This window comes from Microtus pennsylvanicus, chromosome 2 (genome assembly GCF_037038515.1).
Source record: "Microtus pennsylvanicus isolate mMicPen1 chromosome 2, mMicPen1.hap1, whole genome shotgun sequence".
Classification (NCBI taxonomy): Eukaryota; Metazoa; Chordata; class Mammalia; order Rodentia; family Cricetidae; genus Microtus; species Microtus pennsylvanicus.
Genome location: NC_134580.1, coordinates 4,565,888 through 4,581,620, shown reverse-complemented (window position 1 = coordinate 4,581,620; position 15,733 = coordinate 4,565,888). Strand labels below are relative to the sequence as shown.

Below are 15,733 nucleotides of genomic sequence, written 5' to 3'. Positions count from 1 at the left end.
CTGGCCACAAGTGGACACTCAGGCTGCTCGGGGGGTAGGGAATTTTTAGATGGCAGGGGCACCAAGCCTGGGGCGTCAGGGATGTGGTGACTTTGATTTCCTGCGGCAGCTGGGAGTCCCTGGTCTCCAACAGCTGCGCTGGAGGTGTGGGTGGGTGGAGGCCTCGCCCAGATCACTCCGCCCTGAGCTCTCTGCAGAGCTCCTGGGCTGGAAAGTGGCTTTGTTCCTGGCCTGGCATGGGAGTGTTAACTTCTGTGGGCATTTGGAGATAGGGGCACTGTCCCTTTCTTTTTCCGATGACAGCAGCAGTGGCACCTAGAGCCAGCTGTCCGTGTGTTCTGGCTGCTGCCCCTGCTCTTCTTCAGGTCTCTGCCCCAGTGTCTCCCCCGCAAACCCCAAATTCCTCTCCAGGCCCTAATCTTCCAATTCAGGCAGCCCCTCCTTTCAGATAGTTGTGAACTGATGACTCCCGAGATCACAATCGGGGGGGGGTTTCCCACAATGAGGACCCCCCTGCTCTCTGCTCTACTTTTTCTGTCCATTCTGTCATCTTTTGGGGATGATTCTTGATCCATGTTAGACCCCACCTTGTCCTTCACAGTCTGTGAACCTTGAAGAAGTATTTTAGAAACTGATGTAATTTCTAACATTGGAGCTATATGTGGCCCGGGAAGGGAGGAGCAGTTTATTGGTGCCCCCCACTCTTCAAGGGGCCCTGTCAGTAGTGGGAGGGGCCGGCCCTGCTGCTGAGTCAGAGGGGGCCGGCCTAGGCGTCCTGGAGGGCGGGCAGGCGGGAGGCTCAGACAGGCAGCCTTGCCGGCAGGAATTCACAGAGCCAGGCGCTGGAGCCACACTGCCCCTGAGCCTGTGCCCTTGTGCTTAAAACCGGAGCCTGCTTGCCTACTTGCCAGTGGCCCCTGCCACATCCTTTGCCAAAGGAGCCTCATCAGCCTTCTGGCTGTGCCCCACCTGCTGCCCTCACACTGTGCTGACCGGCAGGCATCCAGCAGCCATGGTGGCAGGCATGCTCATGCCGTTGGACCAGCTCCGGGCCATCTATGAGGTGCTCTTTCGTGAGGGGGTTATGGTGGCCAAGAAGGATCGGCGGCCCCGCAGCCTGCATCCCCATGTGCCTGGCGTCACCAATCTACAGGTCATGCGTGCCATGGCCTCACTGCGAGCTCGGGGCCTGGTGCGGGAGACCTTTGCCTGGCGTCACTTCTACTGGTACCTGACCAACGAGGGCATTGACCACCTGCGCCAGTACCTACACCTGCCACCAGAGATCGTGCCTGCCTCTCTGCAGCGTGTGCGCCGCCCTGTCGCCATGGTGATGCCTGCACGTCGTCGCTCCCCTCATGTGCAGGCTGTACAAGGTCCCCTGAGCTGCCCACCAAAGCGGGGTCCTCTGCCAGCTGAGGACCCTATCCGTGAGGAGCGGAAGGTCTATCGCAGGAAGGAGCCTGAGGAGGGGGCACCTGAAACCCCTATGGTGTCTGCTACCACCGTGGGGACCCTGGCCAGGCCAGGCCCGGAGCCTGCCCCAGCCACAGGTCAGCTGCTTTCTGGCTCCAGGCCGAGAGGGGTGGGAAGGGACTGTGGGTGTTTTTGGTGCCTGGGCTTAAATCTGGTGGGCTGTGGTGGGCAGCACAGGTTGTGTGTATGGGTTCTGTTCATATCAGCAGGTGGCGCCCTTTCTGCCTGAGGGTACTGGATATTCTAGTCATTGAACCCACGTGGCTTGTACGCCTCCAGGCAAATCCTGGTGGGGGCGGGGCCTGCAGGCCCTAAGACTGGCAGGACCAGCTGTTGGCATAGCCCTGCTTGTACCCCTCTCCAGCACTGTCCTTGCCCTCGCCCCCACCTCCTCCTCTCTCCGCCCCGGTGGCCTTTGGAGGCCCCTCTTTTCAGAAGTGGGTGTGTAGAAGAGTCACTGGCATGGGACTGACCCAGGCGAACCACTTGTCCATGGAGGCTTGAGTCTGTCTTCTATGGGCGAGTGGCTCACAGTCTGGATTATATGACTAGTACAGAGGGTCCCATGACTGGGTCTCCTGCTTGGAGTTGGCCATGGTCTGGCGGTAGAGTGGCTCTAGGTGAGGTGGGAAGAAGGGCAGAGGAGCATTGCCTAGGAGGCCAGAGGCCAGAGAATGGGGTACTAGCTTAGTCTGTGGTCTAGGTGAGGGTTTTGTTTGTTTGCTTTCCATTTGGGAACCAGATCTTAGAGGATGGGATAAGACCCCATTAGCCAGGAGCTACCAGAAACCACTCTTTCTGTCCTTTCGCCCTTCTGCCATCAGGACATGGATGGGCTTACGTGCTTGTGCAGGCTCTCCTGAGACACATTGTCCTTTGTGTCTGCTGAGGGCATCACAGAACCTCCAGCATTACCCATGTAATGTAGACAGGTACCAGAACAGCCTGGCGTCCACCTCCCTCTTTGTGGCTTAGGATGTGGGGAGGACCTTACATTGGGCACAGCTGCCTGGGCAGAAGCCTCAGTTCTGGCCTTTCAGGGTTAGACTACTTTGGCTTGTTGGAGGAATGAGAGTAACTGGAAGGGCCAGGGAAGCTGAAGCCTGAGAATGGCCTCTGGGCTCTCTCCATGGCCTTAGGCATGTTGGTGGCCTCTCCAGCTTTGCTGTAACCATGGCTATGTCTCAGCTCTTTCCTTTTGGGTGTGGTGAGTGGGAGGGGAGGCTTCCCCTGCTTTTCTTGCCTTGCTTCCTCGTCCTTGTGTGGACTGGGCCAGCAGCTGGCAGCAGGACTAGGAGGGGGTTTTGGGTGTGGCTGTAGTGGGCAAAGAGGAGGGCAACTCTCCCTCCCCGTCTCTGATGGAGGTGACTCAGTCTTCCCAGCCACAACCGCCTGTGGCAATTCAGAGTTTCCAACAGGAAATAAGGTCCAGCTTCAGACTGAGTCAGGGCCCCGGGCGGATTCTCCCCACACCCTCAGGACTGAGCTTGGGGCCTTAGGTGCTGGGTGTGGCTGGTGGCAGAGGCATTATAGCTCCGCATACAGGCTGGGGCAGATCTGATGCCATCTAAAACCACTGGCTTCTTAGGGTTAAAAATGAGCAAGCAGTGAGCCACAAAGGCTGTCACTTTCTAAAGCACGGCCCCTTCAGTGGGTTATATAGAAGTCTATGGTCACCAGCATGTCCTCAATTAGATGACCCTACCTCTGTCCATATAGCCCTGGTCAGGGAGCCAGAGACAGGGCAGAGTGAACTGGGAGTACCCCCCAATCTCTCATGAACACATTCATGTGGAGGGTGTCACTATCTTGTAGTTTCACATGAAGCCCATGCGCTCCAGCCCCCACCCCCATACAAGGTGAGGAGACTAGGTGGGGGGGGGTGACTTTAGGAGCAATCGGAGAGTGAAACCAATTCCTCTCTTTGCATGCCTCCATGTGGCTGATGCACCCAGCCCTTCCCTGTGATCCTCCACTGGGTGTGGCATGCATGGGCTGCTGCCCTGCCTTCCTCACAGCTACGTAGCCCCTGCTCAGATGGGCTGTGACTCTTGGCAGGTGCTAGTTGGTACCAGGATGCAGGAAGGAATCTGAAGAACTCTGGGAGGTTTTTACAGGTTGTGGACACACCAGGTTTGCATTTCCCTGGTTATAGACAGTTGATGGAAGGAAATGGGGACAGTTACGAGATGTCATATCTGCTCAGACTGGGGGATTTGGGCAAGGGAAAAAACCAGATTTGGGGGTCTGAGGGAATGTGAATATCAAGGAGGAGTGGAGAGGGGCCAGAAAGATGGCTCAGCAAATAAAGATGCTTGCTGATAAGTCTGATGGCCTGAATTTGATCCCTGGACCTACAAGGTGGAGGAAGGGAACTGGCTCCTCATAGTTATCCTCTGATCTCTGCATTTTTGTTGTGGCGCATGCACGCGGCGCACGCGCACACACACACACACACACACACACACACTATATGTATGTAGCTAAAAGAAAAAAGTTGAGTGGAGAAATTCAGCTTGCGCAGAGTGGTGGGTATTTGAGTGTGACCCCTAATACCATCAAAATGGTGTGTGTGCGCATGTATAGAGGGCTCTGCATCCCTCATATCTGCGCGGAATATGCCTCTTAGCATATGAATGATTGAAATGTGGGTGGGTGGGGTGGCAGGGCTCAACTGGCGGAGGGAGGGGATATGGAGGGAATTAGAGGCCATGGGGTGAATTGAACTTTGCCTGGCAAAACCAGTAGGGAAGACCAGTGAACTGGGACCCCAAAGTTTAGGGACAAAGGCAGGTCTTTAGTCTGTATTCCTCGGTTGGTCTGCCTAGGCTACCCACTGGTACTGGTCCCCATGCTTGGGCTCTGTTGGTCTGACTGACTATGGGGACCCTTTAGTCAGCCATGAGGAGGAGCCTATTGCTGGGTGTGGAGGCCGGGGCATGAGCAAGCCCTCGCTTTGCTTCCCACCCCTCCCCTCCTTCCTGCCTTCCCTTCCTCTCTGCTGGCTCCGAGAACAGCAGCTATGGATAGGTACAGCATGGAGGAGCTGATCCAGCTGGGCCAAGGTAGGGGACAGCAGTAGTGGAGGCTCGGGTAGAGGATAGAGTGAGGACCAAAGTCTCTAGCTGAGGTTGGGCTCTCCATGGCAGGGAGCAGGTCCCTGGGTGGAGTAGGGTGGAGTGGTGTCCCCTACTGGTAGTTCTCATGACCTCAGGTATGACTTAGGGATGGCATGGCTCCTCACAGCTAGCCCAGGGTGTGTGGAATATGGGGCAGGGTGCCCAGGGCGGGCTGAGTGGTAGAGGGGCTGCCCAGAGCCAGGGGCTATCTTTGGGGGCTGTCACTGAGGCTGTGGAGACACAGGCTTTGCGGAGGCTTCTGAGCTCCTATAGAACCCCGCCTGCCTCTCTCTGTCCCTGATCACTACTGGCCAGCAGGGGTCTCTTTAGAGGCCTGCCCTTGGGACTTCCAGGGGTCCTACCCCCGCCCCAGTCAGTCCAGTTCCTGGCTGCCCAGAGCTGGTAACCACAGGGTAGGTTTCTTCAGAAATGAGTTTCTGGCATGTGGTACAGAGGAGCAGGAGGCTGTGGTAGGCCCAGTGTGAGCAGGAGGCTGTGGTAGGCCCAGTGTGAGCAGGGGGCTGTGGTAGGCCCAGTGTGAGCAGGGGGCTGTGGTAGGCCCAGTGTGAGCAGGAGGCTGTGGTAGGCCCAGTGTGAGCAGGAGGCTGTGGTAGGCCCAGTGTGAGCAGGGGGCTGTGGTAGGCCCAGTGTGAGCAGGGGGCTGTGGTAGGCCCAGTGTGAGCAGGGGGCTGTGGTAGGCCCAGTGTGAGCAGGGGGCTGTGGTAGGCCCAGTGTGAGCAGGGGGCTGTGGTAGGCCCAGTGTGAGCAGGGGGCTGTGGTAGGCCCAGTGTGAGCAGGGGGCTGTGGTAGGCCCAGTGTGAGCAGGGGGCCTCACCTCAGCAGTCAGGGTCCACGGCTGGCTGTGCTGTGCTGTGTTGATGGAGAGTCACTTGACCTTGTGGAACCTCAGGCCAGCTCATCACTGTTACCATGCCTCAGTTTCCTCATCTCAATAGCGTTCTCATTGCCCAAGACTTTATAGGATGTCCTCAAGATTATAATAGAGCGGTGCTTGACACGGGAAGGTTACAGCGTGGAGGACAGACTAGTTCCTCAGCCGTTGTCAGTCAGGGCCCAGTGTGTCCCCTCCAAACAGATGCATGCACACAGGCTGCTTGTTTCTCAGGAAGCACTGGGGTCCAGGTCAGTATTGCATATGGCGGATGTATTCTGGGCCTGCTTGCTGACCTGTGGGGACACTGTGTCTCCACAGACCTCCAATGCTGGGACTCTGAGGAGTACCAGAAGGAGAGGCCTGGGGTGGGAGGTGCAGCCTGATGGGGGCAGAGAGTGAATGTTCCTGTGACTTAGGTCCCAGTTTTGGGCTGCCTGGCTTGTAGTGTGACCTTGGAGGAGCAGTCCTGTCTGCCCTGGGGCCAGGTGTTGTGTTGAGTGACTCGGAGCACAGAGCTCTCTGGGAGGAAAGGGGCTGTGCCTCTTTGGCCCATGTGGCATTTCCCAAGAGCACCCTATAAATTGGGCAGGGCATGGGCAGCACCCTCTCCCAAGGGAACATGAGCCTGAGTCCACTTCTGCCTCTATCCATGGTAGATCCTGGTGCCAGGGACCTCCTTATTATAGTATCATCCATGGGGGTGCTGGGGAGGGGAGGGCAATGAGGTGGGGGAGCTACGTGTTGTGGGGCCACCGAGCCAGATGGGACTCCAGTGAGCCTGGGCTCCATACGTCATGTACTAAGTCTGGACAAGTGACGGGCGTTGCTTGCCCTCCTTGGATATTTATATCCCCCTGGGCCCCCTGCCCATAGCTCCTCTCCCCTCCCCCAACTTCTGCTGACAGGGCTGGAAAGCTGTGCCCTCCTCCAGCCTCAGCACTGCTGCTGCAGGCTTCTGCCTCAGAGGGGCCTGTGACCCTCCCCACGCCCCTTGCCCGCTCCCTGTTCGCCCCGTGGGCTCCTGTCGCTGTCCCCAATGAAGATCGTGCCCGGTAGGTGGGGCAACCCTTCAGAGTCTTTTGGGAACCCCGCTAGGCTGGAGGCCATGGCCTCTGTCTCTGTATACACCCGGCTGCCTAACCTCACTGGCCTCTTCCTCAGACCCTGTCCAAGATCGCACACGGGAGCTTGGGGCTTGTGAGGAGCCCACCCGTCTTTCAGCGTGGTGGGGGTCAGCTGTAGGCCTGGGGAAGGGCAGTGAGGTACTGGGCACTGACATCCATTCACCCTCTGTGCTTGGTGGCTGTTCCCAGAGGGCACCCTTGGAAGTAGACTAAGAGTTTGGGTCCTCCTCCTGATGGGGACGAGGAGTGCTGGTTAGGCTTGACTTGGAAGAGAGGATCAGTGTTGAGTCTGCCCAGGCTAGGCTGGGGGGCTGAGGCCCGGGGAGAAGAGCTACAGGCCCCTCCTCCTGGCGGGTGTGGCTGCGGGTAGGCAAGAGTTAAGGCTCCGGGTAACCTTGAGCGTCGGTGGCTCTGCGTAGAGACAGCTGAGCTGGGCCCTGTGGAGAGTGCGGGTGGGGAGCGGCCAAGAGCCGCGGGAGGGAGGAGGCTGGGAGGAGGCTGAGTAAGAGCGCAGTTGGTGCCGCCGAGGGGACTGTACATTGTCCCCCGACTGAGTGCAGATAGTACGTACAGTAGGGCTGCCTCGGAAGGCAGATCAGCAGCAGGCAGGCTGGGCTCTGGTCCTGGGGGACCCCTTCGCCCACCCTCCATGCAGGGAGGTGTTGTCTGACTTCGCAGCAGCTGGTCCCTGGTGAGGACGGCTCTGCCCATTCAGTGTGGCAGCCATGGAGCCGTCGGGCAGCCTGTTTCCTTCCCTGGTAGTCGTGGGGCATGTTGTCACTTTGGCTGCCGTATGGCACTGGCGCAAAGGGCATCGGCAGGCACAGGATGAGCAAGGTAAGCACCCTTGCCTCTGCCACTGTCATGGGGCCACTGCCCCTGCCAGGAGACTGGGGCGGGGCAGGGGGTGGAGGGGCCGCCTTCCTCCCGCCCCCTTGCCTTCTCTGAACCCTCCTCTTCCTGCTCCTGAGTGAAATACCCGTGTTTGTGAAAGCGGGTTGCCTACCCCGTGCCCACTCTGCATTGAAGATCCTTCCACTTCCTGGGGTGTGCTGGGGAGGGGGAGAGTTTTGAGGCTGTCTAACCTGCAGCAGGTCCTGGGTAGGTGAATGGAAAGAGGCGGGGAGGGGGGTGAGCTCTGGTTTGAAGGCACAAGCCTGTGGGAATGCCTGCCTTTTAAAGAAAGGCCACTCTCCTTTGCCACAGCAGTGAGAAACCAGAGTGACAGGTTCACAGGCTGATCTGGGCAGGACACAATGCCTGCCTAGTGGCCTTCCTGCCCACAGAGTGTAGGCTGAATTACACAAAGGCAGTCTGTCTGAGTGTCCTCCAACATGGTATAGGACCCTGGACCAGTTGTGGGGCAAGCAATTAGGCTCCGTTCTGCCCTCTCTTCAAAGTCACCAGCTCTTGGGCTATGGTCCGAGGTGGCCATGCTCACCGCAGAACGGGGTGGGGCTGAAGTGAATGGAGCCTGGGACAGTCCCTGGGGATTGGCAGTTCTGCACCAGGGCTTCAGGCCAGAGAGGGACTGCCCTCTTGAGATGCACCTCAGGCCAGGACTGATGGGATTGCGTTTATGGTCTCTTGCCCCCTAGCGGGCCTGCTAGGTCTTAGCGTCCAGTGGAAGATCGCCAGGACGTGGGTCTTAGAACGGGTTTTCCAGACGTGGCTCTAGGGTTCCCAGAAGCCGGTGAGTCAGCTGTAAACAGTGGCATCGGACAGAATGCACAGACTCAGGTCCAAGGGCTTCTTCCCCTCTGAGGACGCTGGGCCCTCCTCCCTGAGCTAACTCAGTTTTGTTTCTTGTCACCACAAGAGGGAAGGGGCTCCCTGTGTCCCCTCTTGGTTCACTTGTTGCTTTGTAGTGCAAGGTGTGGGCGTGGTCGCCCGAAGTTCTGTGCTCTGCCGGTCGCCTCAGCTGATCCGGCCTCTTGGAGCGGGTGACACTTGCACATCCTGCTGGGAGTGACGCTCCCACAGTGGCCAGGCGTCTGAGAGTTACCATGGGCGGGGGAGGAGAGTTCCCAGACTCTTTTGACCTAGAGGGTACCTGCACCCCTGTTCCCTAGAGTTCCGGCGAGCTAGTTTGCTCCCTAAGGGTTGCGGCGCGGCTTCCTGGCCCACACTGGGCGGGGCGGGGCGGGGCGGGGCGCTTGCAGCAGGGGCAGGTTCTCCGGGTCTGGGCATTGCGTCCGGTGGGCGGGGGCGAACGTGGAAAGCCAAGCCAGGGCCTTCAGCCTTGAACACAAGCAGGGAGCACGGCTCTCCTGTCTCTTTGAGCAATTCGGGGCACCCAGGGTTCCTGGCCATGGCAGGGACGTGGGCGTGGGCGGCGAAGGGCGTCTTCACTTCGCAGAGGGAGGTCCTGCTGGAGCCTCCCTGCTGGCTGGATGGAGGCTGCGAGCAGGTCCGCCGGGGCTACCTCTACGGGCAACTGTGTTGCATAGGTGGGTGCGGCCGCTCAGGTTGGTGGGCAGGTCCTGAGTTTGTGATGGGGGTGGTACTTGGCCCAGGTACAGCCCCGCCTCCAAGGTCCGGAAACATCTGGGGAGGAAGGCAGGGTAGTCTCGCTCAGGGATAGGTTTTCCTCTGGAGGAGGGGGATGGTAAGTGGGCGGGTCAGAGGGTTTTCCGGGTCCGGTGCTTTAGCTGTTCGGAAGATCCCCCGAGCGGAGCTGGCGTTGAGGGTGGGGCTCTGGGTCGTCCCACTTGTGCTGTCGATGGCCTTCGAGGTTCTCTTGCAGTGTGCTTGTGTGCATCGTGTGTCTGTGTGTGAGCGTCTTAGGGGGGAGGGATTCTTTAGCTATTTTGTTACCACTTCGCTGGAAGCAGGAAAAGACATTCTTTGTAGGAGCATACTTACCTCCCTTCCTAGGGAGACTGACTTGCTACTGAGGGTCAGCTGCGTTTTACACATGTGCAATACAGTATTGGGGTGAGGGGTGTCCCTGGGGCTGATTGGATAGCTCATAGGGAGAGCCCCATGAGGTGTACAGTAGCATTTGAGGGCATGGCTGGGTTCTGGTCAGGTGGGAGCTGGGCAGCTTGAGAACCTGTGAGTTTGAGAGTCTGCGTAGGATGAGCAGGAAAGGGGACATCTCCGGCAAGGGGCAGGGCAGAGCTGGAGAGGTGAGGGCAAGCGTAAGCTCTGAGGCCCCGAAAGACCTTTAAGGAAGGAGGTCCCTAGAAATAGACTGATGTTCAGGGAAAGGGTGCTCAGAGGTCACTAGGCGAGGTGGAAACTGCTACCTGGAGCGGAATCCACTTTCCAGGTAGTATCCTTGGGACATCATAGTGGCAAAGACGAAGACGCTGGAAAAGCAGTTTGGCTGGAGGTTGGGTTAGGGTCAGTGTATATCAGATGTCAGATCCTGTCTCCCCCTCCCCTCCCTATCCCACCCCCAGGTCCTAGTGGTTTCTTGGGTTCCTGCGCTCGACTGCTGTCCCCTTTCCAGGAGCCTGAGCTCTCGGCAGAGCGACGGTTCACTTCTGCAGCACATCTGCAGCGCAGCCACCGATCCAGTTATTTATATATACACGACCATCCAAGAGAAGAGGGCACCAGACCCTGTTAGAGATGGCTGTGAGCCACCATGTGGTAGCTGGGAATTAAACTCAGGACTTGAAGCGCAGCCAGTACTCTTAGCAACAGAGCCATCTCTCCAGCTCCAGCACACCTCCACTTCTCTGAAGGGTTAGCTTTCTGACTGGGAGGTTGCTGGCCTGGTCTCTGAGAAACTTCCGGAGCACTGACCAGTGTAGAGTCAGATTTGAGGTTCAGAAGACCTCTGGAGTGGGAGGAGTCATCTCTGGTGGGTTGTGGTGGTTGTCAGGCTAGAGGAGAAAGAGGTAGATGGTCTTGTATTGGAGGCCGAAGAGAACCCTCATAGGAGGGGTAGTGTTTGACACTCGGCAGAGCCTCGTGCGCTGGGTTAATCGCAGGCCTAACTCAGGCATTGGCTCCTACTCCGCCCTACAGAGTTTTGATGCCCTCTTGTGGCCATAAGGGCAGCAGCAAGGGCAGCAGAGGGCAAACTTTTCCTGGAATACTGGGAAGGGGGCTGGTCCTTAGCAGCTCACAGCTGGATCACATCAAGGCTGATGCCTGGACTGGAAAATTCTTGTGGTTTGGGTGGTACATTTTTTCCTAGAGTGGGTCGGGTGGGTTGGGCAGTTCCAGTTGCTAGCCATAGGTGGCTCCATCTCCTGACCCAAGGGAGCCAGAGGCTACAATAGACAGGTCTAGTCACAGGTGCCCCTGTGCCCTTTGCCCGGGTCCTCCACCTTTACAACACGTAACAGCTGTTATCTGCCTGCCCTACCCTGCTGCAAAGAGCCCCATCCTGCCCCAAGGTACAGCTTCTTTTCTAGTGAGTCACAGCACCCAGGCCCCCTCCCCAGGTCTGACTCACTGGCTGTACCCCCTTGGTGTGCTGCCTGCTGCCCCAGAAGCCCTTTCTCCCACCCCAACTGGGGAGGTGTCCCTGCAGCTTGGGCTGGTCTGCCCTGCTGGGATGAGTCACCGCTGAGCTATGAGCAGTTCTTGCCTGAGGTGTGCTTTGCCTGGCTGGGCTGGCTTGGGCTGGACTTCTGGGATCCTGTGGGAGACGCTGCCAAAGCCAGGAAGTCCTTCCGTAGGGTCTGGAAACCTAGCAGTTGTGGGGGCTACTTGGATAGGGCATAGTCCATGCCCAGTGCAGGCTTGAGGAGGTATGCTTTAGGGGGATTTCCAGAAGTAGACAGGCAGCTGGTCCCCACCCTAGGAGTTTCTTCTGCAGTCACTCTACAGGGAAATAACCTGTTATATCTACACAATAACACCCATGAATGGCAGGGAGCCTCTGCTCACCGCGTGTAATACAAGATTCTTCTGGATGGCCATGGGGATAGTATGTGCTCCCTTGTGATCCTGGGGCCAGCCCTCCCTCCCCCATCTCTGTACCCAGGTTCTACTGCTGTGGGTAGGGTGGGTGAGGAAACCCGGGTTTCCTGTTTCTGGTGGGCTGAGGGTGTGGCCATGGGGGAGGGGCTGCCTTCCTCCTTTCCCGCAGGGACACTCCCCTCTGGGGGGCGGGCAAGGCGGGGCTAGGCTCCTGGGGTGGGACGGCCTTGCTGGGAGTACAGCAGGCAAGGGAGTGGCCGCCAGGACTCCAGTCTGAGCTGTGCCTCCATTGAGTTAGTGTCCAGAGCAGCTCGCGGCAGCCTTCAGCAGCCTGTGTGCCACACGAGGCTGCCTAGACGGAGCGCAGGGTGACGAAGGGGCGGGGGCAGCATCATGTCTCAGCACCGGCTCCGTGTGCCTGAGCCCGAGGGCCTGGGTAGCAAGAGAACCAGCTCAGAGGACAACCTCTACCTGGCTGTACTCAGGGCCTCCGAGGGCAAGAAAGGTAGCTGGCATTCCTTCTGGGCAGGGCCTTGGTGACAGGAAGGGTCCTTCCTGTATCAGGAAGCCTTGGCACAGATTGGGGGTGGTAGGGCCTTGTTATAAGGGTATGGATTTCGGGCACAGGCTCCAAGATGGGGGCCAGTGATCCATGCCCATCAGTGATTGGTCCTTGAGCTTTAAGCCGGGGACCAGGGTGTCTAAGGCTCTCTGTGTCTCTGGGAAGGCTTGCTTTCCTGTCAGGGATACTTGACTTTCCCTCCAAAAGCCATGCTGGTCCCATGCTCTTGCACTTGCTCTTGCTCTTGCTTAGCCTGGGAGGCAGCATGTGGGGTGGGGCAGGCTGGGACTTGTATGCTGTGGGCTCTGGGCACAGAGGCTCTACACCTCCTCTCTTTCAGAAACAAAGGAAGTTTTGAACAGCACCACCCTGCTAGGACCGGTCCCTTTTGTGGACTAGGGCAGGGTAGACCTGGCTGCTTTGATCTCTGGTGTCTGTATGGGGAGGTTTCTTGGGGGACCTGAGCCTTTCTGATTTGGGAAAGGTGTGGGGTTGTCCTGGTGGAACCTCGTCAGGCAAGATTTGGCCTAACAGGCCACTGTGTCTGCGCAATGCTCACCTCTGGGGGCCTTTCTAGGCTTCTTCTCCCAGGCTCAAGGTAAACGGTTTTGTTTCTTCCAGATGAACGGGACCGCGTGCAGAAGAAAACCTTCACCAAGTGGGTCAACAAACACCTTATCAAGGTTAGTGGTGTCTGCTTGTGAGTTGGGAGGGTTCCCCAGCCCACACACCCCCAGGGCGTTCTCACACTTCCTAAGCTCCCCTTTCATCTCTGAAACCTGTTATTTTCTGTCCTTTCCTCCCACACTCACTCCTGTCTCTTTCTTCCTCTTCTTTCTGGTCTCTCATGGTCTCTGCTGTAGCACTGGAGGGCAGAGGTAGGTGCCTGCATGGGGCAGGGGTGTACTCCACGCCCCTGCTTCTTTACAGCCAGTGCAGTGCCCAGTGCCCGAGTGCCTATGGGGATTCTCATCTGTGGCCATCTTGGTCCCTGCTGTTTCCACAGGCTCAGAGGCACATCAGTGACCTGTATGAAGACCTCCGTGATGGCCACAACCTCATCTCCCTGCTGGAAGTCCTCTCAGGGGACAGCCTGGTATGTGTGTCCCTGCCTGCCTGCCTTCCTTGGGGCCTTTTCCTACTGCCCACTCAGTGTCTAGCTTGGTCTCTCACCTTCTCCAGCTTCCTCCAACCCCAACAGCTCCCCCTGGCCAGGGTGTTGGCATTACAACCAAAGGCCAGGCCAGTGAATGGCCATGGCCCCCCGCTGTTCTCTGCCTTTGAGCTCTAACACAGTAACCTCATGCTCTGCTCTGCTTTGGTTTCTCTGCTGCTTGGACTCTGAATCTTGACCTCTGCCCTTTACCCTTTGCCCTGCTCTGGCTGGGCAGCCGAGGGAGCGGGACGTAATCAGGAGTTTGCGCCTGGTGAGTGGTTGTGCCTGCTGGCATGGCGGCACCTGGGCTTCCCAAGACCGTGGAGCCCACCCAACTCACCTGGGGATGGCGGCCACTCCAGCCTGGCCCACATCTGGCTCCTGGGCGGGCTGATGGCTGTGTGTCAAGCTGCCTGCTGCCCTCCCTGCTGCCTGCCTGGGGCTGGGCCAGAGACTCACCAGAAGCTGCACTGGGCACCGCTGAGGACTCCCCTTCAATGCCACTGCCCTCCGCCTGTGGCTTCCTGGCTATTGTCTCCTCCCCACTCCCTTCCTTCCTTCCCACAGCTGGGGTTGCTGGCTTTCCGAGCCTGCCCCCGGTCTGGTGGTCGTCCAGCTGAGGAGGGTGAACCTGGGATGATGGAGGGGCTGCTGCTGCTTTGGGGGTGGCTGAAGGGTGGGGAGCCTTGACGTGACTGTTGCCCTGTGGACTGTAACTGTGTCTTGCCTCCTCTCAGCCCCGAGAGAAGGGGAGGATGCGCTTCCACAAGCTGCAGAATGTTCAGATTGCCCTGGACTATCTCCGACATCGCCAGGTAAGTAAGCCTTCTTTCTACCTGGCCCCAGGCTCTAGGTCATAAACCCCAAACCCAGCCACCTTGCTCTGCTGTGGGTTGTGACTGAACCATTTGTTCTCAGGTGAAGTTAGTGAACATCAGAAATGATGACATTGCTGACGGCAACCCCAAGCTGACCCTGGGCCTGATCTGGACCATCATCCTGCACTTCCAGGTAGGTGGCTATCCGTCTACCATCCACCTTCCCCTAGGAATTTGGTAGGTTCCATGGATAGTTGGCTGGCGCTATTTCTGGCTAGGGTGTGGCCCAGGAGGTGGTGCCTTTGAGCCTTCCTGCCAGTCTGAACATATACTTGCTAGCTCTGTGGCTCCAGGGTGTAATCCTCTCTCACCAAGATCTGCCTATTCTATGCCCTCAGGCCCTGGCTAGATAGGGCTGGTAGAACCTCCTTGTAGAGGAATGCATTTTCTGCTGGCTGCTTAGAGAAGTTTCTGGAGCTGCAGGGATACCCTGGGTGACTCATCTATTGCCTGTGCTGGCCTCACAGGAAGCCACAAATCTAAGATCTTGGTCCTAAAAGCCAGGCTGGCATGGTAGCTGAGTCACATGGGTTGGGCAGCAAACAGACTGCTAGGGACAGGCTGGCATGCATACTGACAACAGGCAGGCCTCTAGACCCTGACCCGCCATTGGACTTAGGGTCAGGATGCCAGCCCCACACATCATAGCTAGTTTCCAGACACTACTCCCTCCACCTGGGCCTGCAACTAGAAAGGTGCTTTGACCTGCCCCTTCACCCTCAACAGCTGGACCAACTTTGAGGGTTTCCCTTCTTGTGTCCATTACCCTTCATCTCTGTTGCTTGCTAGCCTCTGGGGGTTCAGGGTATACTCCAGCCTCCCCCAGCTAAGGGGAGCCCCAAAGCATCAACCATTTGACAGTAGACATTACTCCATTGTCTTCTGTGGAAGCTGCCTGTTTGAGTGGCCTGGTCTTGAGATAAATGTGGTAGGCTTTAACCCCAGGAACCCCAATGTGCCCCAGGTAGCCTGGGAGCCCGGGGTATTGCAGTTGCATGCTGAGCTGCTCTGCTTCCATGCGGGCAGTCAAAGCATCCGGTGGTGTGGGTGGTGAGGCGGGCCAGATGGCCAGGACTGAACTCCTGCCTCTGTCTGCTGTGTGTGGCAGATCTCAGACATTCAGGTGAGCGGGCAGTCGGAGGACATGACCGCGAAGGAAAAGCTGCTCCTGTGGTCACAGCGGATGGTAGAGGGCTACCAAGGCCTGCGTTGTGACAACTTCACCACCAGTTGGCGTGATGGCCGTCTCTTCAATGCTATCATCCACCGGCACAAGTATGTGCTCCCAGGGAACTGGAGGTTTGGGAGCACTTCAAGCGGGTGACTTCCAAACAAGTCAGGGCAGAGAGGCAGCCGGAGGAGTTATCTTCCACTGTTGGAACCTGGTGCTGCAGGGTGTATTGAATTCCTGCAACTTCCTTTGGGAGGTGCCTGGAGCAGGGCCCTACTGTCTCCACCAGGGCCTTTCCCAAACACCTCTGTTCTTCTGGTCTGGTCATGTCCACATGGACTCTCTGAAGGAACTTGCTGGGCAGGGAGACTGTAGGAACCCAAGTGCGTGATAATCTAGCCAGCGTACTGCTCCTGTACTGGTGCCCAGCAGAGGCTTCTTGGGCCCCGTTGTTGGGTGTGGTGGTGC

The 15,733-nt window shown here is 57.9% G+C and overlaps 1 protein-coding gene across 20 annotated transcripts in view; it reads left to right on the top strand.

Annotated features, from left to right (window-relative positions):
• The window catches only part of Plec (plectin), a 61,465-nt gene that overhangs the window by 25,036 nt on the left and 20,696 nt on the right, over window positions 1-15,733 (top strand). For 3 of the 20 annotated variants that reach the window (XM_075959622.1, XM_075959607.1, XM_075959619.1), the window contains 5 exons: window positions 12,682-12,743; window positions 13,067-13,156; window positions 13,954-14,031; window positions 14,135-14,227; window positions 15,203-15,369. In XM_075959622.1, coding sequence (XP_075815737.1) covers window positions 12,682-12,743; window positions 13,067-13,156; window positions 13,954-14,031; window positions 14,135-14,227; window positions 15,203-15,369 — 490 coding nt within the window. Of the gene's footprint in view, window positions 1-997; window positions 1,554-6,401; window positions 6,543-7,063; window positions 7,452-8,879; window positions 9,065-11,773; window positions 12,004-12,681; window positions 12,744-12,923; window positions 12,939-13,066; window positions 13,157-13,451; window positions 13,488-13,953; window positions 14,032-14,134; window positions 14,228-15,202; window positions 15,370-15,733 lie in introns of those variants that run through there. The other 17 variants (XM_075959605.1, XM_075959614.1, XM_075959606.1 and 14 more) reach the window with 15 other exon arrangements.